Source organism: Xyrauchen texanus, chromosome 28 (genome assembly GCF_025860055.1).
Source record: "Xyrauchen texanus isolate HMW12.3.18 chromosome 28, RBS_HiC_50CHRs, whole genome shotgun sequence".
Lineage (NCBI taxonomy): Eukaryota > Metazoa > Chordata > Actinopteri > Cypriniformes > Catostomidae > Xyrauchen > Xyrauchen texanus.
Window position 1 is genome coordinate 35,228,144 of NC_068303.1, and position 19,099 is coordinate 35,247,242.

The 19,099-nt window shown below is 37.5% G+C and overlaps 1 protein-coding gene across 1 annotated transcript in view; it reads right to left on the minus strand.

Annotated features, from left to right (window-relative positions):
* Positions 1 to 17,191, minus strand: part of LOC127621819 (thyrotropin receptor-like) — a 42,284-nt gene extending 25,093 nt beyond the window's left edge. Inside the window, exons 1-3 of the mRNA XM_052095564.1 lie at positions 16,970 to 17,191; positions 5,636 to 5,707; positions 3,427 to 3,501 (exon numbers count right to left, since the gene is read on the minus strand). Coding sequence (XP_051951524.1) covers positions 3,427 to 3,501; positions 5,636 to 5,707; positions 16,970 to 17,133 — 311 coding nt within the window. The 5' untranslated portion in view covers positions 17,134 to 17,191. The remainder of the gene's footprint in view (positions 1 to 3,426; positions 3,502 to 5,635; positions 5,708 to 16,969) is intronic.
* Between the last annotated feature and the right edge of the window lie 1,908 nt (positions 17,192 to 19,099).

Sequence of the window (19,099 nt, forward strand, 5' to 3'; positions counted from 1 at the left end):
GCAAGGGAACGCAAAAGTTTCTTGGGAGAATGGAAAAGTTTCATGAGAAAACTCCTCACCACATTTTTTTTTCAACCAACACGTCCCCTTAGGGGCTCAATAGAATTCAGTTGAATTTATTTAAAAACGATTACAAATTTTAAACGGAGCAGAGAGTACTATCCTCTCATTTAGGGCTGGGCGATAAAGTATCTCGGCATTTATTGCGATAAAAAAATCCACGATATCGATGTTAAGCTTTTGAGTAATTTTCGATATTTAGTCTGTTTTCAACATCTAGACGATCAGGTGCGTGTCGCTAAAAATGTAAACAGTTTGGCTTTCTCAGACTGTATGTATGTTGCTAACGTTAGCTGCCTTGCTAACGATTAGGCTACGCTAGTCACCGATTGATTCCATATGGTCCACAAGACATCATGACGATGGTTGCGCCCTCTCATCATCTCAAGTGAACAGTGCGACAAAACAACAGTGCTGTGCATACCAGATCTGATCTTTCTGCACTGTATTCTTGGATATTTTTCTCTAGCACCGAACACGCTTCATTTATGCCCTGTCCCGCTCTGCACATATTGCCTCTTTTCCCCTGCATTTGAGTAGACTTGAGGCGCCGCATATGTTAACGCTGTTTCCTTCTAAATTTAGCTTTATTAATCAGCATGTTACCAGCCTAAACAAATAGATTCTATCTATTTCTAGGTTCTAATTTTGTGAAATTAATCAGATGTCATCATCTCTGGCATGGATGAGAAAGAAAGACAATAAAAGCACTAGTTTGTAGCCTAGTCTTTCCAACTTGAATGAAAATACATTATAAAAATGGTCCATTCAGACTTTTAAATTTTCTACATTTTCTCTCACCCATACAGTATCATTCCTCAGTCACAAGGGCTTCTATGCCCCCATGTACCTGAATGCATAACAAAATATAAAAATAATTTGAATTAAAAAATGATATGCTGTCATTATGCTTCAAAACGAACAGATGATCTTTTAACATTCATAACCAACTGCAACTCTATAAAATATTTTCATATTTTAGTAGAAGATCCCTCAGACACCACTGTTTTGACTGTCTCTTAGGGCAGCACAGCTGACAGCAACACAGATGGTGATGTTGGGTCCTCGCTGACTAGTGACTGTGACTATGACACATTGAACAAAAATATTTGGACCCACTTTATATTAGGTGGCCTTAACTACTATGTACTTAACCATTTGATACAATGTACATATTATGTACATACAAGTTGTTGTATTGTAATTACAATTAAAGTACTTTCACTTAATTACATTTGTAGTTACACTGTTAACTTCAACTCTAACCCCTAATCCAAACCCTAACCCTACCCTTACTCCTAAACCTACCCGTACCTCAACCTCAGTAGCAGCAAATGTGGGAATTTTGCAGAACAACATGTAGTTACACAGTAAATACATAGTCTTGTATGTATTTAATGTTAGTACATAGTAGTTAAGACCACCTAATATAAAGTGTGGCCAAATATTCTGTCCTTGCATAACGTATAACGTGCGAGTAAGGGCAGCCAGTGGACTTTCTGGTGCCTTCCTAGGGTAAGATGGTGCCCCCCCTAGGGAGTTGGCACCCTATGCATACTGCGTAGTCTGCTTATAGGGAGCGACGGTACTGATAATAGAATATTGCACCATATCAACGAAAAATAAAGAACAATATGCAAAACTGCAGCATTCCACAAATTGAAATGAATGTGCATTTAAAGTATAACTTTTTAATGCATATAAACAAAGTGCATAGAAATGTAACAATTCAAAATGAATACTATCTGAACAACATAATAAGTTGGCTCCGCCCTCCCTCACACCTCTTTGGTTCATTGGTTGCCACTGTGTGTCTGATTGACAGGAACAACACATTAGGCTGTTAGTCTGAGCAGACAGTCAGTACGAATGTGTGTGCTTGAGCATTTAGGCCTATATTATTTTATTTCTTTTTTCGTTCTTTGAATTAGTTAATTCTATTCATTTAAATCTTTTGATTATTCATATCTTAATTTTTTTTATATTTTTATAAATAGATTCAGTTTTCAGTGTAGAAAGAAACACTATCACAAACTGGGGTTGATTTTCAAACTACCCAGGCACTCTCTGGTGGAACTGAATGTTGTCCACAAACATAAGAATATCTTTGCTTGTTCCAGTGCTAGTGGTATGGCCCCAAGACAGCACAGAAAAACGCAGATGGTAGTTCTGGGTCCTGTTGACCAGTGACATGGATTGTGGCATGCAGACAATTCCATTTCTGTCTCTTTTTCGTTTTTTTGTTGAGATTGAAGTCCTTCAAATTAAGCTGAACTCTCTGTCTGTCTCAGAGAGAGAACATGATTTATAACATGATCAGTTAGAGTGGCTCTCCAGAACATTTGAGCTTCTACTGTGTCTTCTGTCTTTTCTTCCACCATGCGATCCTCTTTCTCTCTGCTCACATCTCAATATGCTCTTGCAAAGAGTAGGCATTTAATCCATATACAGCCTCTACCAACTCATTCTACACCTCTTAATCTTGCTCACCTTCTTCTTCCTCATTGTTTGTTTGCTCTGACTTTTTTTTCCATCTGTTGTTTAGATAGCTGTTTTGAGAAAATTGACCTTAGTTTGGTAAAATGTGTAAAATTAATCATTATCTCAATATCTTGCCTTTTGTTCTTCTTTTTGTTCGTCTGGTGCTTCCTTTTAGTATATTGCATCTCCCGTGCAGTGTATATTACAAACACAGCAGATAGTAATATGATGCCATTTGATAACATGCTATGTGTATATAGCTTTTATGGCCTTTTTCTGTTAAAAAATAGAATTCTGTTGTACAAAATCAACTGTTTCCACAACCTGCATTGCATTTATTCTGAAGGACACACTTTATACCAGTACTTCCAGATTACTTCTTAAATATTCATGTAGCTCTTCACTTTCATGTCAAGTGCAAGACAGGAAATGTGACGTGTGTTCCATGTCGAAGGACAAAAATAATACGATTATATGGAAATCCTTAAGTACACAATGCTGAAAAGTAAATCAAGACAATCAGGTTCCATTTGATAACATTAGTTAATGTTTTAGATCTCATGAACTAACAATGAAGAATATATTTTAAGGCATTTATAAATCTTTGTTTATGTTTTAATCTTTGTTAATACAATTGTTCATTGTTTGATCATGTTCGTTCATAGTGCATTCACTAATATTATACAGCTTGTTGAAATTAACATTAATCTAGATTTTAAAATGCTGTAAAAGTACTGTACATTGCTAGTTCATGTTAGTTATCAATGTTAACTAATGTTTACAAATGGAAACTGTTTGTAAAGTCTTAAATATTTTTTATTTTATTTTTTTTGGAGCGTGGATAACTGGTTTTGACAAAGGGACTATAGAGATGCGTTGACTTACATGTGAGTGATCTTCTTCAGGTTGTAAAAGGAATGCTTTTCTAACCTGCTCAGAGAGATATCCACGGACATATAGCTGAGAAAAGAAGAGAGGGAAATCCTGTTAAAATATTTTAAGTTCATTTTAAAAGAATTAAAAGAAAAGTTATTTTGAGCCACCATCAAACTATAAAACTGAACTTCATTCCATCATTGTTGGAAATTAAGAGGTCCGTCAAAACCAATTATATGCGTTTTTTCTGTTCTGGGGAAATAACATCAGCAAGGACACCTACTTTTGCTCCAAGGTAAATTAAAACTAATAACTTAACATGAAATAATTGATGTACTGAGTTAGGTCTTAATACTAGAGGCAATGGTAAATAAAGAGTTCACAGAAAAATGACATCTAATTTTTAAGTACATTTATAAAATATCAATACTCCATACTATATAGCCATGATGCCATATGACAATATCCACAATGGAACTACACTTTCACTTGGAAATATATATATAAAAAAAATATATATAGCTTCAGCTATGGCTGCAGATAGTTTTCCTATATTCCTACTGTCATCAGACAGCATTCATCTCTGATAGGTGGTGATACTTGCTGATGCTCTGCTGGATTATGTTACAATGATGAGCAAAAAGAATTTGAAGAGGTAGCAAAACAATTATAAGGTATATATATATATATATAAGTTATTATTAGATGGAAAACACAAGCCATAAATAAAATATCAACAATTAGTGCTGAGATGAGCAATCTTCTGCAATTAAAATAAGAAGCATACTGTACATGTTCCATTTCAGCACAGAGTCGCTCAGAACATTAAGGTCAACAAGCTCATCCATTTATACAGCAGTTCAGTTTCAGATTGAATCCTTGCTAATTGACGAACTGCTTCTATCAGCTGACTTTTACATTGTCTTTCATAACTCATTAAAGCTAAAGTGTGGGATTTTTTAATGGAAAAATGTAATGGCAGACAGGGAAGTGTTCTGGAAACCTCTTTGAAAACAATCATTATTTTTACAAATCCTTCTGGTGCTGCTGTCAGTCAGACAGCGTGCAGGGACTCAACTGATTTATTTTATGTATTTTATTTTTATTATATGTATTGACTTTGTACCATTGTACCAGTACTTTTGACATCACTACAGGTAACTAAATATTTTGTGCCCTACAGCCATGCGCCAGCCGAGCAACAACCATTGATATTGTATATGTTATACTTGTCACAGTGTGTCTCCTTTCTGTTCATAAGGACTCTTATTTTGAGATGGTTATTGTCTTCTGTTGTTAGTTTGCCCCATACTACAATTCCCATGTTGCACTGCCCTCATCACAGCCATCTGTTCCCCATCTTCCTCACCTGTTCCCTGTTCCCTCATCAGTCCTCTGTGTGTATATATATATATATATATATATGTGCCCTCACTTCCATTCTCCCTTTTCAGTCCTTCTGTTCTTATGATCGTTGTTTCTTATGTGTTAATGTTACTATTTAGTTGTGTGTGTGGCTCCACGTTGTTTGTATTCAACTTTTTCATCATCTCCATTAAAAAGACTGCATGTAGATCCATCGTCTCATCTCATCTCTGCTTAGCATTACAAACTTTATCAATACTTTAACAGCATTTATTAATCTTGATTAATATTATACAAATATATATACGTAATTTGTATACGTTAATATTAGTTAATGCATTATAAACTAACATGAACTACAAATGAGCAGTATTATATTTATAAATGAACATTAACCAAGATTAATAAATGTTGTTCATTGGTAGCTTGTGATACCTAGTGCAGAACCTATGTAGTACCTTATTGTAATGTGTTAGCCTATATAAGATTTTTATGAAAATATGTGTTATATTGTAAATATTTGTGTAATAAATATTGTTATTATAAAGTAATTGTTTTATAAAAACCAGAAAGGCACTGAAGGCCGTGCTATATAGTAAATTAATAACTCTTCTGTGTGTCGTGCCTAACAATGACCTTGAATATATTAACATTATAGTGTGGTCTCTTGTACCTTACTGCTTAAATATCACATTAGTTTGATACAGTTAGTACAGTAGCTTTTAAATCTTTAATATGCTGAATGCTAGGGACACATTTCATTAGTTCTGCAACCACTTTAAGTTCTCTTTACTCACAAATACTTTTAGTGTAGCTATCTACTCTAACATAAAAAATAACAACTTTAACTCACATTCTTGAGATATTGACCATATTTACAAAGACATCTTGGGGAACTGTGGTCAGTCTTGTCTCATGGAGGCTTCTGGAATTGAAAAGATACAAACACAGATTTGTCTGATGTTGCACGTTAAATTTCAGATAGATATCAACATTTTAATGGAGTGACTATTTGCACTAGGTGTAAAAGGCACAAAAAAACTGAAGACAAACAGTAATGACAGTGTGCTTTTTTGTGTGAACGACCCAGGTTCGATTCTGCCTTTTGTCCCACTTTTTCCCATACTGTTTCCTGTCTTCAGTCTTAATATTTCTTTAATAATGCTTATAATAATAAATAGTACAGTATAATATGCAGTGATTTGGTTACGGTGACGGCAGTTGTGAGACAGGTTTGATCCAGGTAAAATTAACCATGGTGTTACTACAGTAATATGGTGTGCATTTAGTAACCATGTTTAATTCTGTGGTTACAATAATTTTACTACAAAATACCATGGTGATACTTAAGTTATTGTAGTAAAACCATGATTCATGTTTGTATGGGAAGGATAGGGTTAGGTTTAGGGCTAGGGGTTGTTGTAGGGTGTCTGTTGGACTCTAAATATACTCAATAAAAATGATGTAGTGATGCCCCTATACTGTATGTTAGCATCTAACACTATTTGCACTTATTGCAGAGAATTTGTGCAAACTACACAAAATGATTGGATTGGGGTATTTAATATTTGGCAGAGGCTATTTAGTAAATATATATATATATATAATGTACTGTATAACAGAGTCTATTCATTTTTAATATTTATTTATTTTTTCTATCTCTGAAAAATGACAGCAATTTAAAAAGTAACAGTAACATGTTCATTCAGTGTAATTCATTATATGAAAAATGGAAATAATAATGCCCCCTGACCAAACATAAATTCTATAATAAGTAATTGTCCAAACAACTAAGCATTTCAAGCTTATAGTACCACCTTGATGTTTTTGTGAGTCACAGTCAGCAGGGGAAGTAAGCGCAACTCCAGCTGTACAGGCGACAAACTGACCGCTATTCAAAGACAGCTGGACGAAGCAGAGTGCATGGTCTCGAGATGCGTTTTATTGACATTTCAAACTACATTTCATACACATCTGATGCATGTGTCAGGTGGAAGGGATGACTACCTGGTGTCCGAACATGACCACTAGTACAAGACAAATAAAAAGAGAAGAGAGGAGGATAGTGTCAAATAAAAACAGACACACAACTCCAAAAAAAGGGAGGGGGGGGGGGTAGGAGAACAAGTCCAGGGTAGACCCAACAGAACAGACCAGGGCAGGACCAGCCTAACAGTCCAGGACTGGACCAGCCTAACAGGGTAGGTTTGGGGTATCAGGAAGACAGGGAACAGACCAGGGGGTGCCGGCATGACAGACCAGAGGGGGCTGGCAAAACGGGAATACAGTGAACAGATAAGGTGCTGGCGGGGCTGGAGACCACGGGGTGCTGGCGGGCTGGAGGGCAAGTAACAGGATGCAGGGGGAAACTTAAGAGGGCGGCTCCAGAGCAGATACCACGTTCGGCAGCATCAGAGCAGAGACACAGATAGAAGCCGACAGAAAATGTCAGGGGGGTGCGGAAAGAACGGATTGGGGGGACCCGAATAGTGAAAACCATGGGGGTGCTGTGGAGCAGGTGACCACGGTAGCACCGGCAAAGCTAGAGACCACAGGAGTGCTGGTGGGGCTGACCAAGGGAGGCTCTAGGAAGGTCAGGTGGTTCTGGAGCAACAACGAGGTGTGGCAGCTCAAGAGCAGGGTTGAACTCAGAGGAATAAACATAAAGAGGAAACAAGGAGGGCAGGTGAGGAGAATGAACAATAGTAAGGCAATGTTATGCAGACAGTTATCCCATCGTGCGCCACTCGGACGGCATTCACGGTTGCACGCTGTCTCCATGTTTATTTCAATGTCTCCCGAGGAGGACCACGTCTGGATGTGCTCTACAATATGTAACAGCCTTTCTGTGGACCCCCTCTTTACTCCGGGACCCTCAAGCCCGGGAATTAAAGGTCCACCTGTTCCCCCTTATCGGCACCCCTGTGTGTCATGATCCCAACGCAAAATGAAAACACAACAAGAGTGTCGGGATCCTGACACTCGTGCAACTACAAAATTGCCCCACTCTTATTTATCACATTTGACTGCTGCACATAATTATTATTGCTAACTGTCTTTGCGATTCAATAATAATATAACTATACATAATAATATCACCCCTCCCCCATCAGACAACTAAGACATCGTGGGAGAACGCATGGGTCGATTGGGATGAATATTTTCAGGGATGATTTTTTGACCCAGTCCAACCTGGGTCAGTGATAGGGTTATGTTCAGCGACATAATATTTTTATTATTTTAACTCATTTATATTGAATTATTTATATTTGGTGATATTTTTCAGCAAATATTGATATATGCAATTAATCGATTAATTAAGTGGCATATCATGTAATTACTTTTATAAAGTTTGAATCGGTTTCTAGAATAAGTGCTATGAGAAATATGCCATTAATGACATTGTCTTTTATTTTTAGTCACTACTTCTGTTGAATAATGAAGAATGCAGAACTTTGATATAAAACAGATATAACATGATAAGATACAAAAGAGACTTTGTATCCATCTAAAGTCCAGTTTGGAAATTTGTGTGCTTCTAGTCTGGAAGACACAACACAGGGTCTGAGCAAAGCTACACCGAAGTCTTGAAGTGAAATGATTTGTACTGCCTGTTTTCTCCTTGAGTGAATGAAACAGGTCTTTGAAGTGGCAAGTCTAAACAAAATCATCTGTGCGTTAATCGTGGCCAAATCAAACAAGTATTTAACCTGTTATTGCAACAGAAATGAAAATGCCGTCTCTATAATAGTTTGTTTGCACAGACTATGACAGCAACTTAAAATTGCCTGGCAAACATAACTAATAATATTGTCAAGGTACTGTTGTTTGTATAAGCATATTCAGAAACTACTAGGTAGTCAATTTTAGTAGTCAAAAAGTGGGTACTGTTAATACAGGTGAGGAACAACATGAGCGTAAATAAATGGTGATTTTTGGGTGAACTATCACTTAAACTTTTTTATCACTACTTCCCATTCTTATTTGCAATATTTTGTAGTTTTGATGACTTTACTATTATTCTTAATTGTGTAAAACAGGAATAATGAGTGAGTAGAATGAGCACGTGTATCCAACTTTGGACTGGTAGTGTACAACTACAAACAATGGGCTAATTCACAGTCCATAGCTGGTACAGGTAAACAGACACAAAAGAAGGAGGACCACCCTGACAATTTAAACAAACTCTATGACACTGAACAGATCCCGTCACTTTACACCAAACTCCTGGCCAGCTCACCTCAACCTCAATCCAAATAATTGCACTGCATTACAAAGTGGACATGAGTGTGTGCCAAACCCAAGAAAATTACTCCCTCAGTTTGTCATTCAAGAAGGAAACCATGAAAGCAAACTAGGAAAATGAGTTGGTTTGGAGGGAGGTAAACCAACATCATTTATAAAGGTGTTATTAGAAGGCTGACAGCAAACAGTACCATCATGCAGGCATACATGTCCATTTCTGCCTTAACTAACGCATATTGGCTGTAATATACTACTTGTCTTGTGCATCAAAGTAAATTAAATAAAAGATTTCATTTAATTGAAATGTTTGGAAAGCACAGACTCCTCACACACTCTGCTATGCACTGCTTTTCCTAATTGTAGGGCTCAAAAATTGCACCCACTTGAGAGTTTTACAAGTGCGTGGCAGAAAGTAAACATTGCATTTAAAGGCATAAGCCAGCTCTTGACTGTGATTTTGGAGAAAGCAGGTGGTCACGCTATTCAAACTTTGAAGAGAGTCTGTGCTTTCCTTTCCACAGTCAAAGTGACATACAGCGGAGTACACACACACACGCACGTTGGTGCAGCTATCCTTACATGGACTCTCCATAGAAATAATGATTTTTATATTATACAACTATAGATTCTATCCCCTAACCCTAAACCTAACTCCAACCCCCACAAAACCGTTTAGTATGTTTTTTAAGCAATTTAAAATGATGGGGACACTAGAAATGTCCTCATAAACCACATTTCTATCGGGAATACACGCAGGCTTGAGTGAGGTTTAAGATGCCATTTATTTGATGAATGTAAAACAGAAAAGTAATGTCTCTCTTTGGCGTAGGCCCCACTCGGAACCATCATATCCTGCCGGAGATAGGAGGCAGGGGCGAGGAGCCTACCCCCTACGGGGCTCAACTGGTGGTGGTGGGGTGGTATAGGTTGCCGTGTTAGCACACTGAAACAGCAATGTGATAGATTGTGAGCAGACTTATAAAGCAATGGCTTACATGCGATTGGCTAGGAGTTACCCAGCTAATGATGTGATGATGTACAGCTGCTAGTCTTCCCGCTAGAAATACGCTGCGCTTCCATTTATGGCAAAATACCCTTGAAATTACCAGTTTGTGACCTAAAAACATTTCCTTGTATACAACCCAACCCCACACCCCCCAATTATTATTTCATATTAAAGGAAATTTTAAGAGTGGAGACAGGAAACAGGATGGGAAAAAGTGGGACAAAAGGGGGATTAGAACCCGGGTCATCCACACAGGAAAAGCACATCCACACCGTGGTTACACTAGGGGGACAGTTTGTCTTCAGTTTCTGTATTCCCACCAGACTATTGGAATGCATATAGCTGCACTGTGTGGCAGGTGCTATTTACACCTAGTGCAAATGGTCACTCCGCTATTTATAATGTAAAGAGAAAAAAATTATGTGGTTGAAGTCACTTCTGTGTTTTGGATCAAGCATCATATTATCCAAAGATAATCTTCCAAAATGAGGTAAGAGGGTCACCAGAGCGTCATGTCAGAGCGGCAATTTATAAAAGAGTAAATTAATAATTTGATTTGACTTGAGTGAATAATTACTTACATTTCAGTCTGTTTATCATACAAGTAATGAATGATAAACAGATCGTAAGCCTTCAGAATATTTGGAATATGATGCATGAGTCGCAGGAGCCACATTTTTGACACTTTTGAGTGCTTTTTAAGATTTAAAGTGAAGGCACTATCAACTCCTGCTGTATTGAAATCAGAAAATGGAGCAACATTTGAAAAATTTCCTTTTTATTTTTGTTCAGCTGATAAAAAAAGTCATACAGATTTTTAATGACACAAGGGTGAAGTACCAACACCCCAAATGGAAGTACCTCTGTAAAACCACACAGATTTACCTGTGGGACAGCAGGTCTTGTTCTTTCATTAGATGCTTTAATTAGAAATGTATTAGGTAGTTTATTGGTCTTCAAGGTAAAGCTAGTTTAAGCTAGTTCTTAACTATTTTGAATGACAGGTAATAACACTATTTAATATAAAAGGACAACTCATAATAACTACATCTGCCAAGCTCCAAAAATGACAAAAATAGACAAAACAACTTGTCCACTATATTACAAGTTTCAAGTCATACAATAGTGAAGAACAGATGAGTGCAAGAGTTGTATGGACTACGTTTTAAGAGCGTTTACGGTGCTTTTTTTGTTGTTCTTTTTGGCGCTTGGTGTTGTCACTATGAACATTATACAGAATGTAGTTGTGTAAGGATTCTTTAACATTCTTGAAAATAAACATCATACAGGTTTAGAACGACATGAGGGGCACTGAATATTTCATTTTCCTGTCAAGTGAGCACTCTGAGGAGGAAGGAATGCGGTGCTCTGCAGTATGGCGGCATTGGCGGCCTGAATTGGCGCACTGATTTGGGGGTAATTTCATGTGATGGTGCCTGATGAGGTGAAATGGAAGGGAAAAGGAGATAATGGAGCAATGTTTCTAGATGGCTAAACAAACCCACGGAGTGTGTGGATTAGAGCATGGCATGAGGGACTAGATAACAAAGCACTGGATTTCAGCAATGTCTTCCTAACAGACATGATGGATGACTTTATGTGGTATTTTTAAATAGCTTTCACATTTAAAGCAAAAATTCACCACAAAAATGAAATTACCATCAATATTTACTTAAAGATTACAATATTTTTCAATGATAATCTTCCCCTTCCTGAGCTCGCATCTAGCACATGTTTGTGTCCACAGTTCAGAAACAGCACATCACATTCGATTTCAATGTGCTGAAAAACCAAAGATTTGGAGATCAATGATGTCGACACCCCATTTTTACATTTTGTGTAAAATAATGTTCAATTTAATTTCAGAAATGTTATCTCATTTGCTATTATTATGTATACAAATTCATTATATTGGTCACCCTGATCTCTAGATACCGGCATAAGCCATTGAAACACCTGTTGCCCACATTTGTTCAAACTGAGAGAGGGCTAGGGGGTCCCAGACTCTCCACTAGCGTTAAGAGATCCTATAAGACTAAAAGATATTGAACTTGGTTGGTCCCTTGGTGTTTCCTCAAAGTAATTTTCTTTTTTCAAATTATTGTCCTGTCACGTAACATTCAACGCACCTGCTGCTTCTCAGCAGACACGTTCAACATAACGCCACACACAACCACTACGTCTGCTGCTGTCTCCTCTCCTCAAATACTCCCACCGGAACTCATTCACCACTTCCCAGCCTCAAACTGCTCGCCATGTAACCCCATCGCCAAACTCAGGTCGGTGTCCTACCTCCCCCCCCCCATTTCTAGGGAGGGAGCATTGGCGCATCAGGATGGTCTCCGGGTCTGACCTGCACGTGCCTGGGAGTGGGAACAGGATGAGGGAAAGAGGGGAGAACTGAGAGAGAAAGGAGAAAGAGACTGGCCACTGAGTGTCGTCGACTGGCCCTCAGCCCGCTGTACTGCTTCCATCAGTGATGCCAGGCGATGGCACTGGACCCCTCATCCGTCCCTTTTGGTTGCCGGTTGACACAGTGCTCCAGTGCCACCAGATCGAGCACTCCCTCTGCGTCGTGATCCTCAGTCAGCAGCGATGACTCCTTGATCGCGCATCCTTCCTCCTTCCCAGGTTTCGGCACCAGTGTAACGAATTCAAGGATGGCAAAGGAGGAAGCTGGGACCAGCTTGACACAACACGTAGACATTTATTGTACATTCACTTTTCAATGTTACACAAAAAGGTTTTTCAGCCATAATATTCAATGCATGTGCTGCATTTCAGCAGACATGTTCAACATAACGTCACAAACAACTACATCGAAAAGTGATTTTCTCCATCTGCAGCTGTCTCCTCTCCTCAACTACACCCACCACTCCTCAATGAAATGTGAGACCAGTGTGGCACACAGGTGGAACTCATTTAAACACTTATCTTCCCGGCCTCGCTCTGCTCGCCACGCTAACATTAAATAATCGTTTATCCTAACGCTGAACAGTTGCTAGGTTAATTAATGCATACAGTTAATATGAATGTAGTATTTATCTAACATAACACCATTCCACACATAAATGCTGAATCAATTGCATAGGTGCGGTAAAGATAGTTTCGGAGTGTTTTTACACTTGGTTTGATTGCTTAAACCGAATCAGAGTTCGATTCCTCCCCTCTCCCTTTGCCCCGCTGGTCTCTCTACACATCATATTATTTCAGTCCGACTGCGTCATCAATGTGAGTACAAACAGCAGCTGTTTACCACCGTAAGTAGGCAACAACTCAAGAAGATATGAGCTTTTCTGTGTTAATGAAGTACCAAATGTACCACCAAAACTTTACATACACAGAATGAAATGTGTGATTGTCTGCCACGTGGATGTATTGCAATAGCTGCTCTGTGGTGGCGATTTATTTGGCCTGTAGCACTTTGCCATAGATGTGGCTGTCTTGTCGGGCACTTCTCACGCACCTTACAGTCTAGCTGATCCCACAAAATCTCAATGGGGTTAAGATCCATAACACTCTTTTCCAATTATCTGTTATCCAATGTCTGTTTCTTTGCCCACTCTAACCTTTTCTTTTTGTTTTCAAAAGTGGCTTTTTCTATGCAAATCTTACCATAAGCCTGCACCCCTGAGTCTTCTCTTTACTGTTTTACATGAAACTGGTGTTTAGCGGGTAGAATTCAATGAAGCTGTCAGCTGAAGACATGTGAGGTGTCTATTTCTCAAACTAGAGACTCTGATGTACTTATCCTCTTGTTTAGTTGTACATCTGACCTTCCATGTCTCTTTCAGACCTTGTTAGAGCCAGTTGTCCTTTGTCTTTGAAGATTGTAGTATACACCTTTGTATGAAATCTTCAATTTCAAGTGTTGTATAGCCTTCGTTCCTCAAAACAATGATTGACTGATGAGTTTCTAGATAAAGCGGTTTCTTTTTTGCCATTTTTGACCTACTATTAACCTTAAGACAAGCCAGTCTTTTGCATACTGTGGCAACTCACAAACACAAAGACAACGTTAAGCTTCATTTAATGAACCAAACAGCTTTCAACAGTGTTTGATATAATGGCAATGGTAATGGTTTTCTAGTATCAAATTATTAATTTAGCTTGATTACTCAAGGATAAGGTGTTGGAGTGATGGTTGCTGGAAATGGGGTCTGTCTATAGATTTCATCAAAAATAACTTTTTTTTTCAAATAGTGATGGTGCTGTTTTTTACATCAGTAATGTCCTGACTATACTTTGTGATCAGTTGAATGCCACTTTGGTGAAAGTATCAGTTTCCTTAATCTGTAAAATCTGCACATTATTCAGTAAGCAGAACTGTTGGATTTTGAACTACTCGTGCATTTTAATGGTACTTAACTTTAAATGTAACTCTTTAGCTGAACTTATAATTACCAGGTAGAAACATCCTTAGGCGGAAATCGCGGGGGTCAGGACCCCATCTGAGGTTGTCCCCTAAAATATCATTAAAATATGTGCATTGTAAATAATATAATGATATATTCTTAAAATAATTGTTTAGAAATAAAATAATACAAATGCAAACGGGCAACAACAAAACCCCTTGGTGTCCCCTTCAAAAATTGCTCTTGAGAATTGTTATATTTATTGCCCCCCCCCAACATTTTGATGAAATTTCCACCCCTGGAAACATCTTAAATATGTCAAGTAGATATGGAACCTAGCTAGTATTAGCTAGAACAAGCTAGTACAGTGAATGTTAGCATGCTGAATGCTTGCTAATTGGATAAACCATGTTATGATTAGCATAGCAATTGCTCAACAAGTACATCAATATTCTGTTGAACGATCTAATATTGTACCTGTCCTCAACCTAATTTCAAGCTCCACTCTTCACCATAATAATAACTCCCATAACAACACAACTCTCTTTACATTCATCTTGCACAAAGACACACTATATAACACTTAATTTGAACAATTACTCTCCCCGTCGAGTGCCATGTAAAGCATGCTGGGAAATAAAAATCCCCTTCCCAGTTTCAGTTAAATTTAAGAGTGAAGTTATAGAGACAAGTTCATTAAACTCAAAACATTAATGATTCAGGTTACTTAAAATTGTCCGTTTCGAGAACTCAAAAGAAAGTTCTAAATACTAACGAAGGTTAATTTATTTGAACTAATTTGTACGATTTTATTTTTCCCTACTCAATACCATTAATTATTTTGAGCATTAGGGTTTACAGTGATATATATATATATATATATATATATATATATATATATATATATTTTTTTTGAGTTGTGCATTTCTATTGAAATTTCAATTTAGCAGTACAGCGACTATTTCTAAAAGTATTTAAAATAACAACAAAGATGCAACTATCACATCAAGATATTTCAATTCAACAATATTATGCTTAATGTAAGACTTTTTTGTAACCTGTAATGCTTATATTTTATAGAACAGGGAGCAATAGGGATGTACTATATTGACACACAATATCCACATGTGAATGAGCGTGTGTGAGAGTGTGTGAGATGTGTGGATGTGTGTGTGGTATGTGGGGGTTGTGTATGTGGTGCTTGGAATGTTGTGTATGCACACACAGCCTTTCTTCATTACTTCAAACGCCTCAGATAATGACACAATCTCTTATATTGCATTTCATTTATACTGGTAATAATGAGAGGTGAAAATGTATTATACATTAGGTAAAATAGAAAAAAGATTGGCAATGATTATATTCTGGTTATTGATTATATTCCTTTGTGATTTAGTAATTCAAGCATCAGAGGTTTAAGTTGAAACAAGAAATAAAGAAACAGCTCTGAGCATGTTTTGTTTTTGGTACATCCTGTGTTTCTTAAGTCCGTGTGGAAGTAATCAAGATCCTTTCTTGTGTCTCTCTTATCCAGAGAATAAACTGATATCATACACCTCTCCTGATTTTGTACCTAACAAATAATGTGTGATGTTTTTAAAGTTGCTATAAATATTTCCATATTCCTCATTTTAGAATGACATTTAAATATAATTGAACTTGTTACAATTATTTAATGACTTTTATTATTAGGCTAAATAATTTCTGCCCAGCCAGTAACACTTATAGGTTTTATATGTTTAACATGACTTAATGCATTAGTTATCATAAACTAGCAATGAACAATATATTTTACAGCAGTTAATAATCTTGGTTAATGTTAATTTTTAAGTATACTATGGTTCATTGTTAATTAATGTTTGTTCATAATGCTTTATTTATGTTTTTTTTTTTTAATGTTAGTTGATGTTAACTCTTGCATTACCTAATGTTAACATTTACAACCAACTTGTAAAGTCTTACCATATAGCCTAATCTTTAACAGTTTTGTTGTTTATGTTCATTAAAAAAGCCCATATGAGAATTATTAGGCCTATGTGAATATAGACATGACACTAAATCTGTTAACCATTATAATCTAATGTGTATTAATCTTATTAACCCTCATGTTGTTGAAACGGAATGTATGTTTTTATGTTATGCAGAAATAATAATAGTCATTTCTAAATAAACATTTTATTTTCCCTTCAGATTCTTTTATGTAATAAGTTCCTCTGACTAAATTATATCCAAGTAGGAAGATTTTGTTGAAGCTTTTACCCTCTGTTGTCTCACAGAGTAGGCAATTTTCAGGGATGTGACATGTATCCTTTCTAATTAAGTTGTTTCTCTTTTGGGTCATTTTGACCCCCAGAAAAACACATTGAATCAAGGTGGAATTGTGAATTTTGCCTATTTTCCAAGTTATTAAAATAGTCTCTAAAATCCCAACATGAGGCTTAATGAAAGTTTTTACAAACTAGTACACTGATATTATGTAATTATTACCTAACACTTTGAATTGAATCTTCTAAGCTTCCCAAATGACAGAAAAACATTTAAAATCGTGTGTTATAGTTGATAATAAAAAAATTATACTTACAATACTTCTGTCTTTGCGGGAAAAGTGGGAATAACATCTACGTCCATGCATGAGACAGAGAAGGCTTTCCACTGGGAACACTCACAGCCATGAGGGCATGAAATATATTGTCCGATTACACACACAGGTGACAGCATCAGCACTAACAACGCACGTGTCGCCATGATTTAAACAATAAATCTCTCTTCATCCACCGCACAGACACTGGATCAGATTCTTGGCTCCCCGCTGCTTCTGGAGCATCAAATAGTGACACAAACGTTGACGAGAACTCTTGAGGCTCAAACTTGCTTAAGTGAGGTGGGGGACTGCGCTCTTGCGGTTGCTATGGGAACTAAATAGTTCTACTCGACATAAAAACAGTTTTGTCAAATCTTTATAACGGAAGAAGAACACACCCATTTTATTTGCATAAAGAACAGTGGTGTAGTAGGCTAGTGTCTAAAGATAAATAAATAAATACAATTAAATAAAACAAAACATTCACTCAGTCTCTAAAATGAATAGATTTGCCTTTATACACAGTACATTTGTAAAATGTGTAAGACAATTTTTCCCTCCATAATAATAATAATAATAATAATTAAAAGAATATTGGCTGTTGTAATTATAGTCCCACATGAACATGGAAATGTATATCAGGGTAAGCTTCTTGCAGGCATGGTGTACAGTACACTAACAACCATGGTATGGTAACTTGATATTAAATACGTATTTAAAGGGGTCATATAATGGTACATGCACTTTTTCAAGTTGATTGTACTGAAATGTGTGTTGGCTGTACCTGTACACAACCATCCTATTATGATAAAAATCCATCCAGTGTTTTTGTTTTAATCTCCTTATATATTTTCCCCTGCCTCAAATCGAGCCGTTCGACCGTGTGACGTCACACGGTCGGACGCCCCTCCCAGGATTGTTGATTGACAGCAGTGTTTCAACACAGACCCGCCCTCGCTCGTGAGCGAGCTGTCTATCATAGTCCGTCATCATTGTTGATACACTGGAGCAGAATGGCGCCAAGCGATTGTGGTGTTCTGTTCTTCGGTGTAATAACGAACACAGCAGTCATTTTGATGTTCCTAAATCTGAACCGCTGAAGACGCAGAGTTTTGTTTACGATGGGAATATTCCCCACGAGCAACGTCAATGCGTTCATGTTTGCTCGAATCATTTTTCACCAGACTGCTTTATAAACGAGGGTCAGCATAAAGCTGGTTTTGCTAAGAAGCTGCTGCTGAAAAAAGATTCGGTACCAACTATTTATATTCCCTCTGCACCTCCAGAAGAAGTAAGTGTAACTTTTTATTAACCTTTATATTAATCTTTGCAAATCGCTTGCACGCTTCACAATGAATGTGGCTAATGTTTACACTCAGGGTACATTACGGCATGTTTTCCATAACGTTATGACGTTCTCAATATAATTCCTAATCCCACGTTTATAATGAACAACGCGTTATGGTTATTGTGTTATTAAAAACTGTGTACGCAGGTGTTACAGTTAACATGGTAACACTAAGTTACACCTGGTTTACTTGTATGTTACTGATTAAGAAGTAATGTAAAAAAAACAGTTATACGGAGAATAACTGCGATAGGTGTAACGACTCGGTTACTAACGTAACCTCGGTTCCCTGAGAGAGGGAACGACTATTGCGTAAGTAGCTTACGCTATGGGAAAACTCAGTTTCTCGAGAAATATTGAAGTCTTTATGTAAAACGCATTGCAGCTGCACAGCAGACAGTGATGAGCAAGGCAGCTCAGTCATTGGCTGTGCTGCGGCAACTGCTCGAACCAATGACGGGGGCCCCGCTTTCGCGCGCTCATAGCCTGCTGAAATTAGCATATGAGGGCTATATAATGAGCATCCCGTCATTCCGGTTCTTTAGGTTCAATCGACTGAAGCGACTGACCAAGCACAGGCACGGCAGCTTACGCAATAGTCGTTCCCTCTCTCAGGGAACCGAGGTTACGTTACCGAGGTTACGTTAGTAACCGAGTCGTTCCCTTATCGAGAGGTCTCTCCTATTGCGTAAGTAGCTTACGCTATGGGAACCCCATGTAAAACGCTGTGCGTGCTGACTTCGCTGTATAAAGCCAGAGGCAGGTGCCTGAGCCTTAAAGCA